The sequence below is a fragment of the Gallinula chloropus genome, assembly GCF_964237585.1.
Source record: "Gallinula chloropus genome assembly, chromosome: 18".
In the NCBI taxonomy this organism is placed as follows: Eukaryota; Metazoa; Chordata; class Aves; order Gruiformes; family Rallidae; genus Gallinula; species Gallinula chloropus.
Window position 1 is genome coordinate 8,886,651 of NC_140103.1, and position 21,425 is coordinate 8,908,075.

Genomic DNA, 21,425 nt, shown 5'->3' on the forward strand with positions numbered 1-21,425 from the left:
TTCTCAATTTATCGACACGACAAGGATACAGCACAAGAAGCAAATTTATTCCATATTATCTACTGCCAGTGTAAGCTCAAAAGATGCATTTTGAGGCAGCAGAAGGAATTTTATTCTCCAAAGCCTTGTAATTCAAGCCTGCTGAAGCTGCCTTCACACAAATCAGCGATGACACATCTTTTCAACGTCCAGGGCCAAAATTATTTTTAAAACCATTGCAGGTAATTGCCATTGCTGTCATTCCAAACCACTGCTGTTTCCACTATTTTACCATCCCTGATGTAACCCAACAAGTGTCAACAGCAAACACGGGCTGCTGCTGCAGTGACTGAATTAACAGAAAGAATACAAAGAGCTCACACATCTCGCTGGCCACGACCAGATCTTTAACTAGAATTTACATGAGATGTTCTACTTTTCCAAGGTTTGTTCTGTACTACTCCAACATCTGGGTACCTTCTAAAATAATTGGTCTGCAGGGTGCAGATTTTATCGATCTCTTTCACTGGGATGGATTGGCCACCAGAGTCTTTAAAACAACAGTAGAAAGGAAAAAAAAAATTAAAAATTGCAGAACACAGTTCTCCTGAAGAATTTCAGAAACACCAATTTAGACCAAAAACAGTAATCTTAGTTTCAGCAGGGTCCCTTTTTAGCGGGGGTCCTTATAGCAGGGTCCCTCCTTTAAAAGAAAAAGGAAATTAAAAATGAAAAACAGCACTGGGGAAAAGTTAAGCAAGTGCTTCAAACTCACACATGCCAGGAAATGTAGAGTTAAAGGTGAAACTCCACCCTCAAGAACTCCATACTGGAGATCTTTCGGCGAACAAACATAACGTGTTCTGAAATACAAAGCCCCAGTAGGGTGCACTAGGTATGGAGTTTCAGCCTTCACTCTAAATTTCCTGGCCTTTTGGAGGTTTATTAGAGTTTCATACCCCAAACATTTAATGCTCCAAGAAGTTTCCTCTTTGCAGCTCACCCTGATCCTTTTGGAAGCAGAGAACGAGCACTTGGATGGTGTAGCCACCCATCCACTATTAATGAACCTGAAGACACATTCTTGCAAATTTATGTTAATTTGGCATGCTGAAATTATGTGCAAACTAAGTAGTGTCAGTTGAGTTACCCTGAAAACCTCTGAAATTGCAAATTTACTCAGAACAAACTTGTAGGACAGGATTCGACTGACCCCAGCAGAGCAAATGCTCGTAATCTTCCTCCACTGTGTGTGTCCCATAAGTCCCCTTCAGCCAGGGCAGCAATCAAGCAAATACAGAATTGCTTTGATGGTAGTGCTCTGTATCCCTGGTCTAAACACTCTACCACATTGTGGAGTTGGGGATACATCCACCTTCCTTCTCAATGAATCTGGCTCTAATGGACGAAAAGTGACTATGGCTATCAGCATCGCGCTTTCTTACAACACAGCTTTTATGAACATGTTACAAATACTGAAGTGGTTCCAGTGTACCTCAGTAATCCTAGAAGATTTGTTGTGAGGCTCTGCATCATTGCATTTCCTGATAGCTTGAAGGAAATTACTACCAGCAACTCTCTGGAGCCCCCTCTGATCACTCACATTCTTCATCTTGCTCCAAGATGCACACAGAGAAAGTTTTAAGATTACATGACCAAGACAGTGGATGTCTTGGCATACAGCTAATGGAAAAGGCATCACATGTACTTTGAAACCAGCCTTGCCAATCACTCTGTATCTTGGTGGTGGACAGGTGCTAAAGTGATGGGACAGGTTCACATTGTCCTGGTCCTGGAGTGTTTGAGGGACAATTAATTCTTCTCACTGCAGTTAAGATAAACTGAGACATCTGCTTCCTGGGTTTCCCCCAGTCCCAGACTGGGCAGAGGAGAGAGCCTAGACTGAAGGGATGACCTGCCTTCTGGAAGGAAGGAAGAAAGGAAGACAGAATAGGGAGGAGGTAGACAGGGACTTAAAACATCAGGAACTGGTGCCAAAGAAGTTCAAACAAAGGCCAATAGACACAGACTGCGCTTCATGCTGTTGCCTACAGATCTACCTCTGCATTCTTTCTCCTTCAATCTTTTCGAAGACCTTCCTCTTTTCCACCACCTTTCCATTTAGTTAATACCCTCCTTACTGTTCCAGCTATCAAATTTAAACATACATATATATACCCAAATCCCCGGACATACACTGCTCATACCTCCAAAATCCCCCCAAAGGCCAACAAGCTAAAAAGAAAGACTATAAAAAAAATCACAACCAATAATTTTTGGGAGAAATGTTTTGGTTTTTTTTTAATGAATCAACTGATTGTTTGGGGGGGGGAAGAAAAGGACAAGTTTTCAAGCTCTTAAACCTTTCTTTATATTATCATTATCTCTTTTTTTTTCCTAATACTATTAATTGACTTAAGAAAAGACATCCTCCCTGCTGCTAAAACCTGCCTTCTTTGTAAGCTGCAGCTCTCCCATCTACATCAAGAACATCACTGCTCTGAAAATCACAGCACTGCCACACTGTTCTCTGTTTCTTCTTCTCAGAACTTGCACCTCTTTTCCCAGTCTTTCCATCCCGTCTGCTGTGTCTGCAGCCAAGTCCTCTGTAGCATAAAGGTATTTTTCTACTCAAACCCATAAACTACTTATAGAAACTGCTGTTTTCTGAGCAATCACACTTTTGGGTTGGCTTCCTCCCCCCGCATTAAGTTCACAGATATCGGGCAAAGGCAGAACTGCTAGGCCAGCAATCATGCCTCTGCTCACATCTGCATTCTCAGCTGAGACTATATAAAGAAAATTCACCTTATCCCTCTCACTCCTTTCTCCTGAACCCTGCGAACCCACTATGTGAAGGCACCAGTAATGCTGAAGGTTTGAAGCGTGGCTGCGCAGAGCAAACTCCCCCAGGACGTAGCAGAAGTCAGCAGCATCTCTTCTGAAAGATTTCTGTACATTTCCACCAGCAGCAATAGTGATGGGATCATGAAGGAGGGAAAAAAAAACCCAACAGCCCAAGTGAAGTACTGTTTGCCCAAGTCCAGCAACCCACGTTAGAGGTGAAGCCAAATGCATTGTGTTCATGGACGCTGTAAATGGAGCACGGTGGAGGTGGCTGCTCTCGATTTCCCCAAAGGGCAGCTGGTGCTTGCAAGAACTGAACTTAAATTCCTATCAGAAAAGAAGTCTGAAAGATAGGATGGGAACTGCAAACACAAATATTACACCTGGGTAAGCTTGCCACAGAAATAGCCTGTGTGCTTTGCATCTTTCTCTGTGTGAAAGGTGCAACCTCCTGAATTTACAGGAGGTTTCGGCTGCCGCTAATTAAAAACACAGAGGGCACCTCACACCCACCTCTGAAGGGAGTTGCACAGGGATGGGTATGGGTGGAAAGCAGGGCGATTAATGCAAAGCCCCACAGCACTTTAGAGACGCAGGTTGGCCGTGATCGAGCTGCGGGTCTCCGTGTAAGGCAGGATAATTTGAATTGATCAGCAGAGACAATGAAATGGCTCATTTGTACTGCTACTTTTCAGAATGGGGGAAGGGATAAGCTCCACCTTGCTTGCCTAAACCAAAGGGGGTGCTGGAGTGCATCCGTGCCCACCGAGCATGTGGGCCTGGAGGATGCCGTGCGGCAGAGCTGCGAGGTCCTTGCCAAATCTGCAAATCTTCCAGAGCCAAACGGGTCTGCAATAGCCCTGGAGTGTCTAATAATACTTTAATCTATTGTCTCCCACAAGGATTCTTAATGATCTCTGATAGTTTACTCCATAGGTTTTATAGGCTGTCTTCATTCCAAGCATCCTGCAGTTTGACCAGACAGTGATCTTTTTACATAATGGATAATGGCCATGAAACAAACCATGAGTCCTATGAGTCTTGGGGAAAAAATGTTTCTTGAAAAGAACTGTTGGAAAAGATGACTGTGGGTCAAGCTAAATTGAGCAAACTCCTACTGTTTCTGGGGTGTGCAATCGTATATGTAGAAATAGTTTCTTTAGTGCTGAAGTCCTGTCTATAACTGCATTCAATACTAGACTTATAAATGTCAGTCGCTAGCATGGGAACAGATGCAACTCCTCCCAGCTGATTAACATCCCTGACATCTGGAATAGAGGACAGCATAAACAGAGAGAACAGAGGATTTCCTGTTGGGACTTGGCTTTTGGGTGACAACTACCAAGATACCGCAACTGTGTCCTTGAGAGTGTTACCTCTCCATCTTCTAAACAGCCCTGGGGCTGGTTAAGTAAAGAACTGGACGTTTAACACCGAATCCCTTGACAAAAACTCAGCTATTTGCTATATATCTGTCTGATACCTGTGTGAATGCAGGAATCCTTGATGTCAAGAGCTTCACAATGGTCTCTTCCAGGCAGGGGATTAAGTTCTCAAGCTTCCTGAATTGAAGAGCTTTCATGAATTTCTTCTGTTCTTTTTAGTGTTTAGGATTAGGTGGAAATTAATCCTTTATTAGGAATCAAGGAGTATTTGTTACAACTGGTCTTACTCCTAGAAAAGGGCATTAAGCATGCCTCCCTTCTCTGGAGTAATTTGACGATATTTTGCAAAGAAGCCTTGTGAAAAGAAAAGATTTCCAGTGGAAGAGGAGGAAAAAGAGTTATGAGGCTGACCTGACCTGAGCAGAAACTCCATGGAGGAGCCCTGAACTGCAGCCACAGCTCAGTTACCGGTGTGAGCTCCACCAAGGCTGTAGATTAGTCACCTCCTGCTGCCACCCACATGCCATAGCATGGTGTGGCCTTCATACCTGCCCTGTCATACCCATCCCCAAACCTCTAGATCTACAAATCAATCAAACGTGTGCTCAGAGTCTAATTTACATATGACCGGGATGTGCCAGTGCCCTTAATCTTGAGCAAGCTGATGTGATGCAACACTAAGCTTTGCTGACCTGCATGACACAAGCCTTGGAAAAGGCCTCAGAAAAGGCAGGGATCAGCAGGGCCCCGGCCTGCAGCTCGCCGGGTTGGTGTCACGCTTGGTCTGCAGGCAGGTGCTGCAGACTCCGGAGCTTCACAGCTCAGCTCTGCCCCTTGTTCAGGCAGAGCAGGAGGGTTGCAGGAACCTTCAGGGCACACATGGGGATGTTGAGAAAGCCTGTCCCAAGGGTCAGTTACTCTGAGGGGATTTCCAGCAAGAATGCAGTAGATTGTATGAATCGAGGGAGTCTGAAAACACAGCAGTAGCTTTTACTGTTTCAGGAATTCCATCAGCATTTTCCTAAGAAAGCATCAAGGGGAATGCTTTCTTATCTGTCCATGTGATCCTGTGGTGAAGCCTGATGTGCAAGCCCAATATTACATAAAAGGAACAGCTCAGTTAACCATAGTGTGGTGCAAAAATTTGCCACATCAAATGGCACGCACAGAGCATGACTTCCTATGATCCCTTGCTGTTCGTTTCAAGTTACTTGAAAAGGAGCCATGGTAGGTGTCATGAGCTCAAAGCCTTCCCTATTTTGTAACCAGCAATATCCCAAACAACACAAGGAATGTGTCTTTCTGGCAAGTGTGTTTATCCTTGCTTCTGCCTTTTCTATTGGGCCAGACTGTATGATCTTAGCATGTTCTGATTTCCCAGAACTGCAGAAATAAAGCAAAGCTGCACAATATTTACAAATCATTTGCTGGGATTAAATACATTTGTCCCACTCTCATGAAATTAATGAAAAGAAGTGCAGCAGATATTCTTGGATAAAGCCTGCGGCGTGGCTAATGATAACCAGTCTTTTGGTTTTTCCCCATAAGCTATTAAACAGAAGAGATGATCCAGTTGGTACCACAATGTTTACAGCTTTCTGCTGAGCAGCTCTGAGCTGAGTTCCCATCCATCCATGCTGATCCTCTGCCAAACTTCATTACAGATATGCCACTTACTTACACTTCTACACACCAACATCCTGCTACCAGAACACCAGCTCTCTGCTGGAAAACATTTTTGGAGAGGTGCCAGACAGAGAGGTTGGACAGAGGAAAAAAAAAAAGCACAACAGCTCTGCTGCTGGACTCAGCTCTATGGTCACCAGTGCTGAACAATGACAGCACCTGAAGGACACTATCAAAGTACCTGAGCACTTTGTCCAAGGTGCCAAAGGCATCACAATTAACTTATAATGCAGATTGGGGTTGTCTTGAAGTTGTTCCATTGATATCACATCTGTGGTTGCACTTAGTCAAGAAGCATCTGCAGAGTTTTTTGTAACGACTGACAGCAACTTTGTCCCAGGCTTCATGGACTGGGACTGAGACAGGAGGAGGAAAGTGAGGAGAAATAGATCTATCTTCTTTTGGGGATGAAGAGACACTGAAGAGAGTTCCTGTTTATAAGAGCATTAATCAAGCATTAGCACTTTTTGGTTGGTTCCAAAGGACAAAAGTATTTCAGGAATAAACTCTGCATGGTGAACAGCTGGCTACAACTGCTGACACTAAGGGTGTAGAAGGAACGAAACCCAGTAGTGCTGAGGTCCCACCCCAATGCCAAGGAAGGCTGCAGAGGGCCTTTGCAGAGCAAAGCTTAGCTTACTGGTAGTGTTTCATCTTTTCCCCCTGTTTATTTGATGCCTCACCACACTGAAGGCTCTTTTCCCTTTCTTCTGCTGTTGGCAGAGTGAAGTTGGTTAAAGGAAACACCTGGAATTAGACATGAGCTCTCAGTGGCTGCAGAGATGTCTCCATTGATGTGGCACAAGGCCTGCACTAGAGAGGACCGAGGACTCTGCCAATGAAAGTGATGACAAGAGGGGCTGGTGATGCAAAATGGACCCAGATGGTGCCAACTGAGTCACAGATTTTGACTGAGTCACTAACTGGCATGGAAATCTCTCTCAGGGGATGGTGCTGAGGGCACTACCAAAGCCAAACATAGGGTTTGAATCTTCACCCTTTTAGTCAATGAAGGCTCTGCTGCCAAAGCCACTGCCCTAGACCTGTATTTGTTAGCATAAATACTGAAAGCAGCATTCAGCCTTACAACCCTCATTGATCAAGCTACAGGCCTAACTGCTGTATTTTGCCGTACTGAGTGGAAACACTCATCATAGAGGTGGGTATGAATTCTGCCTAAGCTCATCAGCCACCAAATAAGGGCTCCAGAGAGATGGAGTATATTCTGTGGCCTTCTTGGTTTCATTACCAATGGTCAGTGCTGCATTACAGTGTTGGTGCAAAGACAAGTGAAGACTAACTGTGGTAAAAAAGTCTTTGGATGATCTATGGGTTCTCTCAGACTCTGTGGAAGAGGACCTCTGGGCCTCCCTCACCGACCTCAGTGTGTCACTCAAGAGAAGGTCCTTCTCAAGCCAGAACGAACACGTAGCCAAAACAAGATCTATGAGCTGGGCTACGCTGTTAGAAGGAAAGGGAGCCTGTGAGAGCTGGGTAGCATTTAAACAGCACTTCTTCCAAGTACAGAATAGGTGCATCCCTTTGAGCAAGAAATCAGGAAAGAGAGGCAGAAGACCTGTGTGGATGAGCAGGGAGCTAATGAGTAAACTCAAAGGGAAGCAAAAGGTTTCTGAATTGTGGAAACAGGGTCTGAGCACCTGGGAAGAATATAGGGATGTTGTCAGGGCCTGTAGGGATTTGACTAGGAAGGTTAAAGCCCGCTTGGAAATGAAGCTGGCAAGGGACACAAAGGACAATAAAAAGGAGTTTTTTCAGATATGTGAATAGTAAGAGGATGACCAGGGATAATGTAGGTCCCTTGCTGAACGAGGCGGGTGTCCTGGTAACGGGTGATGCTGAGAAGGTGGACATACTGAATGCCTTCTTCGCTTCGGTCTTCACTCCAAAGGCCCCTCGGGACCCACAAACACTGGATGAAAGTAGGAGTGTTTGGGAAATGAAGAATTTCCCTCTGGTTGAGGTAGGGGAGGTCCAGGAGTGGCTCAAAGGGATTAATGCACACAAATCCATGGGCCCTGATGGGTGACATCCACATGTGCTGAGGGAGCTGGCAGAGGTGATTGCTGAGCCGCTCTCTATCATCTTCAACAGGTCTTGGAGGACAGGAGAAGTGCCTGAGGACTGGAGGATAGCCAATATCACTCCAGTCTTTAAAAAGGGCAAGAAGGAGGATCCTAACAACTATAGGCCAGTCAGCCTCACTTCTGTCCCTGGAAAGGTTATGGAACAGCTTGTTCTGGATGCCATCACCAAAGAACTGGAAGAGAAGAAGGTCATGATGAGCAGTCAGCATGGATTCACCAAGGGGAGATCATGCTCAACCAATCTGATAGCCTTCTATGATCTCATCACCGGCTGGGTGGATGGAGGGAGAGCAGTGGATGTCTGGATGTCACCCTGTGCAATATGAGCTGGGGAGCTGCTTTGGCAGGGGGGTTGGACCCCATGAGCTCTCCAGGTCCCTTCCAACCATTGTGATTCTGTGATCTCAATGCCATGAAACACAAATCCTCCAGACAAGCTTAGCAAGGTGGTTGTCTCCAAAAGGAACACACAACTGCATATGAAGAGTATCTGTGTCGTGTTAAAGTAACTTCAGATTTTGAAACTAAATGTCTTGCTTGGGTTTGTGCAAGTACATTCTATGCAGCAAAAGGACTTCATTTGAAATAGAAACATCTCTGTACGTCAGAATAACATTAAGGCACAGTCTTAAATCTGTCAACTAAAATTTACAAGGCTTTTCTTGTTTCATTTTGTATGGGTATTATGCCGGTCACAGAACAAGTGATAAAAGGGTACTATCAGATTAAAAATAATGTATTTTTCTAAAAATTGTCATAGCTGTTATAACTAACACCTCGAGTTGTCAGAACTATGGTGTTAAAACAATCCAATTTGCATTATGCCTTTGATGGTATTTGCTTAGTTGTGTTCCTCTCCAGTTGAACAGTATTAAAAGATCAGTATTTTTCCTTCCAATATTTTCCATCATTAGTATTTAAAGTATTTCCTCATTTGAGCTTTGTTCACTGGTAACTGACTGAAGTCAAGCTGAGCTATAAGGATTTTTTTTAAAAACCAACCTCACTGAGGTTTAAAAAAAAAGACAGAAAGAAAAAACCCAAAACACAAGAAAGGCAGCATTTCTTTGCAGCTTAATTATGTGTATTTAAAGCTCCAGTAGAGCTGATAATGTTTAAAAACTTCCCTCTACTGAGGAAGTTACAAATATAGCCTGAACTGCTATAATGGAAGGGACTCCAGAACAGCTCCTACTTTCCTTCTTAACCTGAATTTTAGCATTGGCAACACAGGGAGTTCTGACCATCTAGATGTTTTCCCCCATGACTCCATGAATTGCCCTAAAAGAACTGTAACATGGGAAACATAACAGAATTTCAGCCTTAACCTTCATCTTCTGTGTGTTTGTATTTTTAACTCATTCACAGAGACCAGTTTTTGCTTAAACATGCTAACTCCTATTTGAAGATGACCAAAAGCAAGCTGGAGTAATTGTAGGTACATGATATTCAGCTGAAGCAAGTTACTCAAAGATGCCTCTCTTCACACTACAACGCAAGGGAGCATTTACCTGAGGATCTCAGGATTTTATAAATTCACGTTTACCCACACAAAGTATCCCTGCCATTTGTAATGAAGTGGCATTGCCTCCATTTTCATATATACATATAAAAAAATAAAGGGATGCAAAAGAGTTCAATTACCAACCCGTGTACAACAGCACTGCCAGAAACCTGGTACCCACCTCCCTCCTCAATGCCTACAGACTCAGCTGCCCCTCCACAGTGCTTACAGAAAGCTGTACTCACAGCAGTAAGAATACAGAATTACCTACCTCCTTCAAAGAAGTCCTACAGAAATAAAGTCTACCTAAGAGCATTTATGTTCTGTTCCATGCCTGAGGGGCTCTTCCCCCTCTATTCTATGACATCTCACACCTACTCCTAAGAGTCGGCAGTTAACATCAACGGTGTGATATACCAATGCGATGGTAAGACACGCTTGAGACCATTCCTGAGATTGCATCTGGATAACTGTAACGTGAGCCAGATACTACAATAAAAATAAATTACAAACTCCAAAGCCCATAAAGACAACAATGCAAGGGTTCAACAGCCAGCACGCTGATCAATACCTCCACAAATATTCATTAATACAATCTTAAATAGTTAAAAAAAATTGCCTACCTGTAAGGAGAGTATGGGTCAAAGCACGTCTTGGTGACTTCTGTTATCTCTGGGTTACAGCATTCCCCACCATCAAAGTTGTATCTCTCATAATTACAATCCATGTCACACACACCGTTCTGCTTCTTCTTGTTGAAGAGCGTGTGGCGTACATGTCGGCAGTCTCCACCATCGTAGCCAGTCAAGGTGTGGTTGCACTCGGGATCACAGTTCTCATCCCCAATCTTGCTGATATCACAGTTGGCCAGGATGAGTCGGTGGCGAAGGGAAGAGTTCTTCACCTCCAGTACCTCCAGCTCCCAGGTGATGTTGTAGCGGCTGAAAGCCTCATTTAAATGCTGATGCTGGAACTCAATCTGCTGCCGGCTGACAGTGGGGTTCTGGTGTTTGTCATCATAGAGGTTTACCACACGGTAGCGAACGATTTTGTTGCGACGGAAGCTGGGGAGCTTGTTGTAGCTGGCAATTACGTCCGTGTTGTCACAGACTGTCTGGCCGCAGAGAGGAGGATCTAGGCTGGTATCCAGCAAATAGCCGTGATGATAGCTGAACTTGCTTTGAGGACTGCTGCCATCCTTCATGGGGGACCAGGTGTTTTTCACATTCAGTAAACTGTCTTGAAGAACTAGCTGAGGTAGAGGCGTGTCTTGTCTGTGAATTGCCTGGCCCATGTCCAACAAGATCTCCTTCTGAGACCGGGCTGTCCTCCAGAGGCTGAAGTGCTCCACATAACCCCGATAGTTCTGGTTAAGGGCATTTCCTCCAACCATGAGCACCTTACACTTCAGGGTCAGAAGACTGAAGATGCTGCCCACTTGCTCTCCACTTGTGGCCACCTGGGCACCATTCACATAGAGTTTCATCAGGTGCCCATCATACGTGGCAGCCAGGTGCACCCACTGGTTGGGGAGGTAGCTGCGATGTGCTGCAATGGTGGTTACTTTGCGAGCACGGTCCGTCTTCAGAGAGAAGAAATAGCGGGGGTCTCTATTCCCCTGGTCACTGATGGTGTTAATCCCCAGGACCCATCCTCGGTCACGGGAGGTGTAAGAACATTTGTCATATAGTCCTATGTGCCCACAAAAAAAAAAGAAATACGAATAAATAAGGATGACAGAATAAAGAAATTAGTCTTAAAACTGTATAAATATCTCTCTGTGTATGTATATACACACACTCACCTCCATATGTTAGAAAGTTAGAGTACAGGAAAGACACTAAATCATCTAGTGCATCATTGTGGGAGGTCACGTTAAGACTTGCAATTAAAGGTCAAATTTTGCAGTGGCATGTATGAATGGGATTCCCCTTTCCAGACCAAAGACCAAAACCCTTCTGCAAATTCCTACCAGCAAAAAGTTGTACCGTGCATTTCATTCTTACCTTCCCTCAAGCCATACATTACTGGTTGACAATAAGAAGTCTCGAGAAGCAATCCTTGTTGACCTCACTCATACCTTATACCCCTGAACTCCGTATCTAATTAGGCACAGAGAATAAATAATGGTAAAATCTAAGTACTGCACCGTTTGAGAAACACCGAGCAGCTGCAATAATCCAGGTAGGATCAAGCACCCGAATCCTACAGCAAATAAATGGGATACATTCAGGCTCCCTTCATATTCCCACCCAAACCAGCAGGAAATGGCCTGTGTTGGTTGAACAAGGTACATACCACAGCAGGAAAGAGCAACAGACGTGCACAGAGAGACACGTGCACTTGGGAAGGTTCATAGAATCACAGAATCGTAGGGGTTGGAAGGGACCTCGAGACATCATCGAGTCCTGTCCCCTCACACACACACACACTGTGTAACCACTTGGTGCTCTGCAAGGGACACACACTAATGGTTTCTCTCATAAACAAAGCGTGGATCCACAGCTAAAGCTCTCTCAACCAGTCTTCAGACAGCTCCCAGCAGTAGGAAGAGTTCTGCCCCTCTCAGTTTGGGATGTAAGGTTTGGCAAGTTACAGACATACATTTCCATCTTTCAGTTCTCAAAGGCCAAGGGCTGCAGGGACACCTCTCAACCGAAGAAACAGTCGTTAGAGCCTTCAGCACCAACTGGCCTTTCTGCTATCAGCACATAGAAAGCAATCCTTCCCCCAGGCCTTCACTTCCCAAAGCCTAAACAAAAATCATAAATCTCTGACAGTTCAGTCCTCATGAAAAGACTAAATATCCCCTTACCTCACCCCTGCACCCTAACCCTCCCAGCACTACAACCAAATAACATCTTCTGCTTCTGACTAAGTTGCTCAACAGCCATCTGTTAACAATCACTCATTAACAGTGCAGTCTTGTCTAGTATCAACAGAGCAAAGGTTACAGGAGCATTCACTGTATTTTTCCTCCCCTCTCCCAGCACCCACCTTCCCCCATCTCCTCACACCCTTCCCCTCTCCTCCTCCATCCCTTGTAAAAAAAAAAAGAAAAAAAAGAAAAAAAAAGCCTTCTGATGGGAAAGTTAAAAAAAAAAATTAAACAGGGCTTTTTTCTGCAGGCTGGTATTTTGCTAGGGACTCTGAGCTCCCCCTTTTCCTGTTTCCTTTGGAAGAGAGATCCCAGGGTTCGGAAGGTAATGTGTTTATTCATCTGTAGGGCGCACTCAGTTCAAAACCTTTTTGAGACCAGCTTCTAGTGTGTACTTGCTACTTCTGATCACAAGAATGGAGAGGAGGAGAACCAGGGAGGGAACAAATGTGTTAAAAAAAATATATATATTTGTGTTTGCTGGGTTAGGTATTTACCTGGGAAGTCCATGATATGAAAGCCAAAGCTGCCAATGACCTTCTGGAGCCTGGCTTTTTAAGCTTATTTTAATTTTTCTTTATGGGAGAGATACTTTCACAAAGGGTTCATTTTACAGGTGTATGAGACCCCATAAATATGTTTTTATGAATCTCAAATGGAGGTATTGTCCAATGATAGTGGGTGGATTATACTGCAGTCAATGAGGAGACAGCTGGCAAAGCAAGTCCCTCTTCCAAGTAAGTCATAAAAAAGAAGTTATAAAGATCTCAACTTATTGTAATAAGACCATTAGAGCTGGTTGGACATTTTGTAAGAGAGCTTTTGCCTGCCAAGAATTGCCAACGTGGTGAGAGCAGAAATGGGCTAGTCCCAACAGATCTCTCTGAGAAGGTGCGGGTCTTCAACAGGGTATGGGGAAAAACCCAGGGACTCCCTCAGCTGTTCTGACTGCAAGCCTAGAAGGTCAACCCATCCCAGCCATGCTCCCTACCATCTCCTGCCCCCTTTGCTGTCAAGCAACTGAATTCTCCAGGCCTGCAGACCACAGGTCAGCTGCACACGCAATAGCTGCTCCACCTGTTTCTTAAAGCATCCAAGATCCCTGCTGTTGGACGGATGGCTGGAAGTCCTGGAACAGGCTTCTGGGGTCTCCAGCTCTGGGGAAGTCCACTATGCAGCCTATAAGGGTCAAGTTTTCTGGCTTTTTGTACTGTCCAGGGCTGGAAATATTCCCCCAAAGAACTAATAAATTATTGTGGAATGGAAATTCAGTTTCCTAGCCAGGATTAAAGAACATCTTCCTTTCTCTCTGAAGTGCTGCATGATGCTAGTGATTGACCTCAGCTGAACAGATGGAGCTGCTGGAGGAATACTACAGAATAGTAGCAATCCTCCCTTGCCTTTGAGCATTTAAACCCTGATGTGATGCAACGTGTCTTGAGTTTGGCTCAAACAGCTGCCATCAATTCAAGATTTACAGGGAGCCAAAGGAGGGCAGAAAAAGAAAAAAACCAGTGACAATAGGGACACCACTGAACATGCCAGTACGAAAGCTGCTGAACTAAAGCAGTCTACTATTCCAGTTCCTTGCATTTTCTAGTTTAGGGCAAAGGTCATTACTGAATCCATATGCCATGTACAGTACTCTTTTCTCAAAGTTTTACTATTACAGACATCCAACTCTTGATGAAAAGACTGATTGAACACAATCCCTTCGGCAGCAAGACTTGTTTTGTTCTTAAGAGAAAGGAAAAAAGAGTAAGAAAAGGGTAAGAAACCCACACTCCCTATAACTTGCAAGTCGTACCAGTTCTTTATGACCTTCTTTTGCTCGTATGCTGTACCTACTTTCCCAATCCTCCACTTACTTTTGGCTTCAGACTAAGAATCCTCCGGCTAAGGGAGTGTCACTTTTCCGTTTTGTCCCCAGCACAATGAAACTCATTTCAGCTGGGACACTGGATGTCATAATAAAAGAATTTATTACTTCTTCTCTGACAACTAATAAGGGCAAAGCCATTGGAAGAGGGACATGGGAAATAATTGCCAGAACTTCTGAAAACTGAATAATTTGATGTTTTCACAATTTATTTCAATTTAGTAAAAGGTTCCATAGCCATGAGTTATTTCTCAGACATAATTAAGAACATTTTAAACAAGAGGCCTCTTTTACCCCAAACAAGGCTGGTTCTGAGCAAAATCACCCCTCACAATGGTTGACACTCTGAATTTCAAAATTCAGCTGTGACCACAACCAACATTTACATGAAAAACATACAGAGTTTAGATTCTCATTTACACTGAGAATTCTTTACAATAATGTGGTAAAAGACATTTTTAGCTACTTAATATCCCTTTACAAACCAAGAGTGGTGTAAAGAGGCCTCACGGTAAATGAGACTCAAGCCAATGACTGCAAAACCACAATTTGGCGAATGAGCCTGAAGTTTCTGAGCCAAAAAATGGTGCGAAATAAAACTGAAGTTTGTTTTCCCCACAGCAATTAGATTAAAAAAATATGTACAAGTTTCATACAGCAGCAAACAGTTTTCCTCACTTCTGCTTGCCCTGAGTTGCTAGAAAGGGATGGAGCTACAGCTGAGAAGAATACTGACAGCCCTTTGAATGCTGAATGAGTTTTTCCCCCCTTGTAAAGCTCCTGTTCCTGAAACCCAAGGGTTTCAATCGGAATTTTATCTTTCATTTAAAGAAACAAAGAAGAGGTGCTAGTTCAGCTTTCCAGTAAGAGGCATTGGTAACCTTCCTTCCCCACAAAGGAGTGAGTCACTTTTCAGACAATTCTGGAGAAGCACATGGACAAAATAAGATGCCACATTCCTGTATGCCTGGCCAGCAACAGACTTAAGTGGCCCATGGGGCTCCTTCCAGTCCCATGATGTTTGTCCCTTATAGGAAAAGTAAATTCCTAGGCATCAAAAGAGTGGGGAAAGCTGGAAAATTTTACTCCGAAGGCCCAAAGTCAGAAGTCAAACATGGAAAACCAGAAATAGAGTCTCTGGTTCTGGAGCAACAACTGCTCCTGTATACAGCTGTCCATCTGACCTCTTCCAGGAGGCTCTAACCAAGGCCAGCATCTGATTTATAACCCAGTTTGTTTTTGAGGACTTAAGAGTCACATCCTCATGTGGGCTCTGAGCACGGGGCAGGGTTCAGCAGTACGAGCACAACGTGTAGCATCAGCTGCTGGACTTCTAGAAGAAAGTCCTGAGTGAGGACACGAGGCTTTGCTGCAACCAAGCCTGTGATGCTGAGATTGGAGAAGATGTTTATCAGCAGCAGCCACAGAGAAACGGGAACTCACAGCTAGAGGCTGTAGCTGCTGGAGTCATAAGTAGGTCTCTCTGCGGGCAGAGTCTGAAAGAAGAGAGGCCGAAGTAGCCCATGCAAGCTGCTGTAATCCACTTAAATATTATCAATAACAGACTCCAGGCCTCCTTCCCTCACTTCAGTGCAGTTTCTTGTGTCTTGCTAACAGCAAGCTTCCCGGTAATCAGCCCAGCCGTAGAATTACCGAAGAATCTAATTCTTTAGGCAGGAAAAGTTTCCTCACTTTGCTGAGCAACGGGAAGGGGGGGAAAGAAAGAAAAGGAGAAAGAAAAAAAAAAAAAAAAAAAAGGCTTGTTATGCTGTCCTTTCCAGGAGCTGAGAGGCTGGGGGAAGGGGAAGGAGGTCAGTTAGACTTTGAACACATCAGGTGTGCTGTGGAGCCCGTCACAGCCGTGCAAGGCAGAACAGAAAACAGTGCCCCGCACTTCTGGAAGTTGGCCGTGCCTGTTTTGCTGGGAGACTACAACCAGAGGTGACAGGACTCAGTTATGAAAGGGGAATTTAGGTCAACAATCAAAGCTGCAGTCAGGGGGCCCAAGAACAGGGAGCTAAAGGTTGGGGCTGTTTTTTTCTTTAGCATGCTTTAATCGTTTAGTATCAAAGCACAGAGGAACGCTTGAAAGAGCAAATATTCTACAGGAACCTATAGAAAGCTTTTATCTGTCCAGAGGAAAATAATTAAAACCGACAGATTCGGGTTAAGTATCCCCATGTTCCATGCAATTGGATAAGTCAGCGAAGATCCACTGGAGCAGTTCTTGAGTTCTGCACTGGATATTTCATGGTATGACGTTGAACCCAATATAGTTTTACAAAGGGGAGAAATAATCTCTCCTTTCCTTTGCCATGCTTATCCCAGCCCCCACTTCCTTCCACAATAGTTAAATAATTCAAAGTCCAGAGTACTTAAGGCAACATCTCTGTCTATACCATTTCGAACGCAGCTAAGAGGCCTCCTGAGGTTGCCCCCTGAGACCAGGAGTGGCTCAAGCAACCCACCCGAGACTTGCTCAGGTGGCAACATTACTACTTAAGCGAGCAAAAAGGGGATGTGTGCCACTGCTATCAATCTAGCTGAATTCACACCAGATACTGTCGTTTACAAGCAATGCAATGGGATTCAGATTTGAGATGGAAGGACGGGGTTCTTTTCATTTTGGCATGAAAGACAAGATCTTCATCACTTAGAAATAGAGAGTCTAATGCAGCTATGCCTATTTAATGTTGAGAATTTGGCCCAAGGCTCTTTGCAATACTGAAATCTTCATATCCTTGCCATTTAGCGATAAATTATGCATATATTCTAACTGTTTCTCAAATTCCCAGTCACTCATATGCTCAATGAGATACCTTGAAGCCTGAGAACAGGGAGGTGAGAACGGCTAAACCAGCAAAACATGAATTTATAGTGGCTGGCTAGTTATGAACATTACACAAATCCTTCCCTTCCGATAACAAAATCATGTAGGCTGCAACAGAGCAGCCACTGGCATGGACAATCATATTAGTGACACTTCACCGAGCCTATTGTGAGAATATACCCGCTAAGGGTATATAAGAACTCACTGCAAACAGATCTGTTAGGCTGGGGTTAGTGAGAAATTCTGAGGTTGTGAGGATTTTGAGGTGTAAGTGAACACAAGACACCCCGTAACCAAACGACACCAAGGAGCGAGCTTCAGTCCTTGCCCTAGTGTAACAGGGTCATCCTTGGACCAGGCATTGCTTTTGCAAGGGCTCCTTTGTATACAGTATCAGCGTAAACAAGTATTAGCGGGAAGGTTGGCTTCTTATCTAGATCTCCCTAAGCATTTCACAATAAAGCTGCAGAGCCAGTGGAGACTGGTACTTGGTTAAAAGCTGTGGCTGTCTGTGATCCAGTAACTAGGTTTAGGTGGGCTTTTAAATGGATAGGAAAAGGCACATCCTTCGCAAAGGGTCAAACTTCAGTCCCTGCTATAAAGTCTGGGACCAGAGGAATACTCCAAAGAACAAGCATAAAGATTTTCTACTATCTACAAAGCAATTAATTTCTCCTGCCTTGTTCTTGGAAACAACCAAATGGTTTTAATTGAAGCTTGGAAAAACAGTACATGTCCCTGTTATTAGAGATGATCATAACACATGCAGACATAGGGACAGTATTAAGACAGTACCAGCAGGCTTTGTTTGGCTGTTACTTAACTTAAAGACATAAACTCTGCAGCAATCAGCATGTTCCCTCAGAATCACTGGTGTACATCATAAATAAGGGAGGCTTTGTGTCGGGCTTGATTCAGACAAAAATATAGGTTGATAGCTGCCAGTTGTAGACACACTAGCATTGCCCACTGATAATAAAGCAGTTTAGTGTTTATGAAAACCCAGATATCCTTCAAATACAGGGAATGCAAAGCCCTCAATAAGTTTGTTGGTTTGGCTCAAAGGGACATTAACACACCTCTCAACTTCCAAGCTTATCTGCGCTCACTGATCAGCAGAACCAGGTTAGGAATTAACCATCGTGTGGTGGCCGAGGCAGCGTACTGCTCTTCAGAAGCATCCAGCATTAACATCACCAGTGCTTCAAAAGCAGATGTTGCAAAACACACATACGTATCGAGAGGCGTGCATGAAAGTCATCTGCCTCTCCCAGACACAGGCACAACACACACAAACCTGAAGAAAAGGACATGAATAGAATGGCACACCAGCAGAAGGGGCACTCTACACACAGGTGAATGTTCCCGACCACATGCTTGATGGAACATGTTACCTCTGTTTCCTCATCTTCTCCTCCTCCTCCCTGCACTATTAACCAAAACCTGATTAGCTATGAAAGCTCTACAGGGAAATTTAGTGGCTTCCCCCCCTTTCGTCAGAGTTAATGCCTGAGAGCAAACACAGAGAGTACCTTCCACGGAAGGAACAGACATGAAAGTAGACACTTCTAGGCAATCTAAATGATAAAGTGGTATTTCTGGGGTCCTTTTAGAAAACAGCAGAGAGAATTGATCATAAACTGGGTCAAGATAGGTCAGCATACCTCAGAGCAGATCAGATGGCCAGAGCATCCCAGGAGGAAACGTTCTCCTGGAAGGATTATTAGGGGCACATCTGTGCCATCAGATGACCGTGCACAATACCCATCAGCTCACTGGGAGTTCAATATGGCATTTCCTTTCAAAATGTGCTTTGTGCCTGACAAGCACTGCAAGTCAATCAGCTGCAGCAGCGGCCAAGCCTGTAGTCGTGCTGGAAAAATGCCCGACGTGCTGCCCCGTGGAACCCCTTGACGGCCAGAAACGCGGAGCAGCAAGAAGTGGAGGTCTATGCATGAGCTTGTAGTGCTGATCAAAACACACAGCCAGGATTGAGTGGGGGACAACAACACAGCTTGTTTTGCTTTTTAGTATTCCCTTGTCTCTGACCTTTACAGCAGCTTAAGGGCAGCACTGGAACCAGCTGAGCAGTTACTACTCCCAGCTGCAGAGAGCAGAGCTTTTACACCATTGCACAATGCATGTGTGTTTGTGGGGGGGAGGTTAGGGCTTGAGAACAAAGAAGGAAATCTAGTGGCACCTAAATCAAACATTATGATCAATGAGGGAGTGGGAAGAGGACCTGGGGAGCAGGGACAACCTTACAACCTTTCCGGGATCAGACAGATGGCCAACATCCACATTATTACAAAAACAAAACAAAAACAAAAAATTCCATGAATGCAAACTAGGGCACCCTGCAAGGAGACTGTAAAAATCACATCATGATCGCTTAGACTTGTCTTTGTAATTGAGGGGCATTTCCACATGAAACAGTTCTAGTTATTTAATTGGATTTTGAGAACATTCTTGGGCAGATACTCTGTGAGTGCAAAACCGAGTAGCTCCAGTGCATTTGCACTGATTTATGCCACCCAAAGCCTTTGCCTCTGTGAGAATTAAATATCTTATTGTAAAAGCATCTTAGATCTTATCCAGACTCAGATATCTTCTTGCATCCGGCTTTCCTATACGACCGCGTCTTTCCTGTGCTAATAGAAACAACCGAGGAATTTACCAACCTTCAAAGAATCACCTCCGATGCAACACCCATCCCAACACAAGAGCGTGTGGCAACAGCAGGCAGAACAGAGCTGGTTGTGCCTGTTTTCTGCTGTCGCTTTTGAAAGGGATCTGGGCCTTCTCTAACCATGGCTTTTTCATGCCTCAAATTCCCCGCTCCATACTTGCACACGAGTTCCAAACCCATACACAAACCACAGAGATATTTCTGCTTTCTAGGAAACATCCTGCTGAAAAAACCTGCGTCTCTAACATGATATAACCATTATAGCATGCATTCCAGATAGGCTGGAGTCACCGCATACTAACCTAAGTATATAATTTTAGAGCTCTATTTTTCTGCTCAGTTTGAATCCAATTTCATTTGTTTTGGTATGATTTTCCTCCTGGAAATACCTGAGCCTGTATTTCTGCTCTACAAATATCAGCGATCACTTGATCCGTGAGCACAAATAAATAAGGCACTAAAAGAGAATTCTCACACAGATACTCACGATGTCTTAGAAGTGCACGGAAAGAAATTCACACCTATTAAACCAAAGGCTGCAGCTGAAAATTCAGCCTTTAGCTCTTAAGAGACAAGATGGGACAGCGATGGGCAGCCCTCCAAAAGGTCATAATTCTACTTCGCTTTCCATAAGCGTTGCCAAAGTCAAATGCTTCTCAAAAGTAATTGACCTTCTCAAGTCTGCAGAACTGGGAGAAAAATGTAAAAGAAACAAGCTACCTTGGAAGATTTTTGGCAATTCTTATGTTTAGCTGAGCAGCAGGAAATATCGTATGTCCAACCTTTCTTATGTTATTTCAGCCCTTCCACTTCTGGTTAAATTTGGAACCAAAGAAATGAAGACTAACAAAATAGCGTGTACGAGTACAACCTTCTCTGTGCGCAGGCCTGCAGATGCACGTGGGTTTGGAGGAGCAGACCAGGGCATGTTGAGCATTTAGCTTAAATGTGAATTTTGAGGAATGGCCTGTGGCTGGGAATGGCTCAAATGAAATGAAATTCTGTCTCAGAACACTAACTGCCTCCAGTAGGTCTTTGGCCTATAGTTTTTGTTTGCAGTTTAGCCAAAGTCACAGGAATAGGTCATTTCAGCATACAGCCTACATACCTTTCCGGACTGCTGTTCCGTCCTGGATTGAGAGACGGACCACCCAACAAGCAGGTGACAATCAAAAGTCACCCCAAGCAGCTTCTCTGCTGTCTCATTCAGTGCTGTTGTTTTTAACGGATGTCTGTGTGTTAGCTTCATAGCCCTGACATTGTCGATGCTGCAGTTTCAAGAGGGAAACCTTGACTTTGGTCCCCAAAGGTTGCATTCTGGAGGTAAATTCTTGGCTTCACTGAAGTCAACAGTAAAACTCTTCCTACCTTCAATGACAACAGATTTCAGTCTTGTTTTTCAGTTTGTTTTCAGACTAGTGCACTGGACTGATTTGAAGAGGGAAAGATGAGTCATTGCTCAGCACATCGTTCTGGTTAAAGGTGACAAAATCTAAATGAGATTAACATCCTCATAAACCTGACAATTCCATTATACTGATGCTAAGGAAATCCTACAAAGAGCTGGGTATGTTATGGTGATTAGAAATATCATACTGGTGTCAAGGAGAATCCACAGAAATACTGGAAATAAAAGATTTTAA

At 44.1% G+C, this 21,425-nt stretch overlaps 1 protein-coding gene across 1 annotated transcript in view; it reads right to left on the bottom strand.

The window, feature by feature from the left end:
- PAPPA (pappalysin 1) overlaps nucleotides 1-21,425 on the bottom strand; it is a gene marked incomplete at both ends in the record, with an annotated part of 177,702 nt that overhangs the window by 140,226 nt on the left and 16,051 nt on the right. The window contains one exon of the mRNA XM_084272503.1: nucleotides 10,130-11,198. Coding sequence (XP_084128629.1) covers nucleotides 10,130-11,198 — 1,069 coding nt within the window. The remainder of the gene's footprint in view (nucleotides 1-10,129; nucleotides 11,199-21,425) is intronic.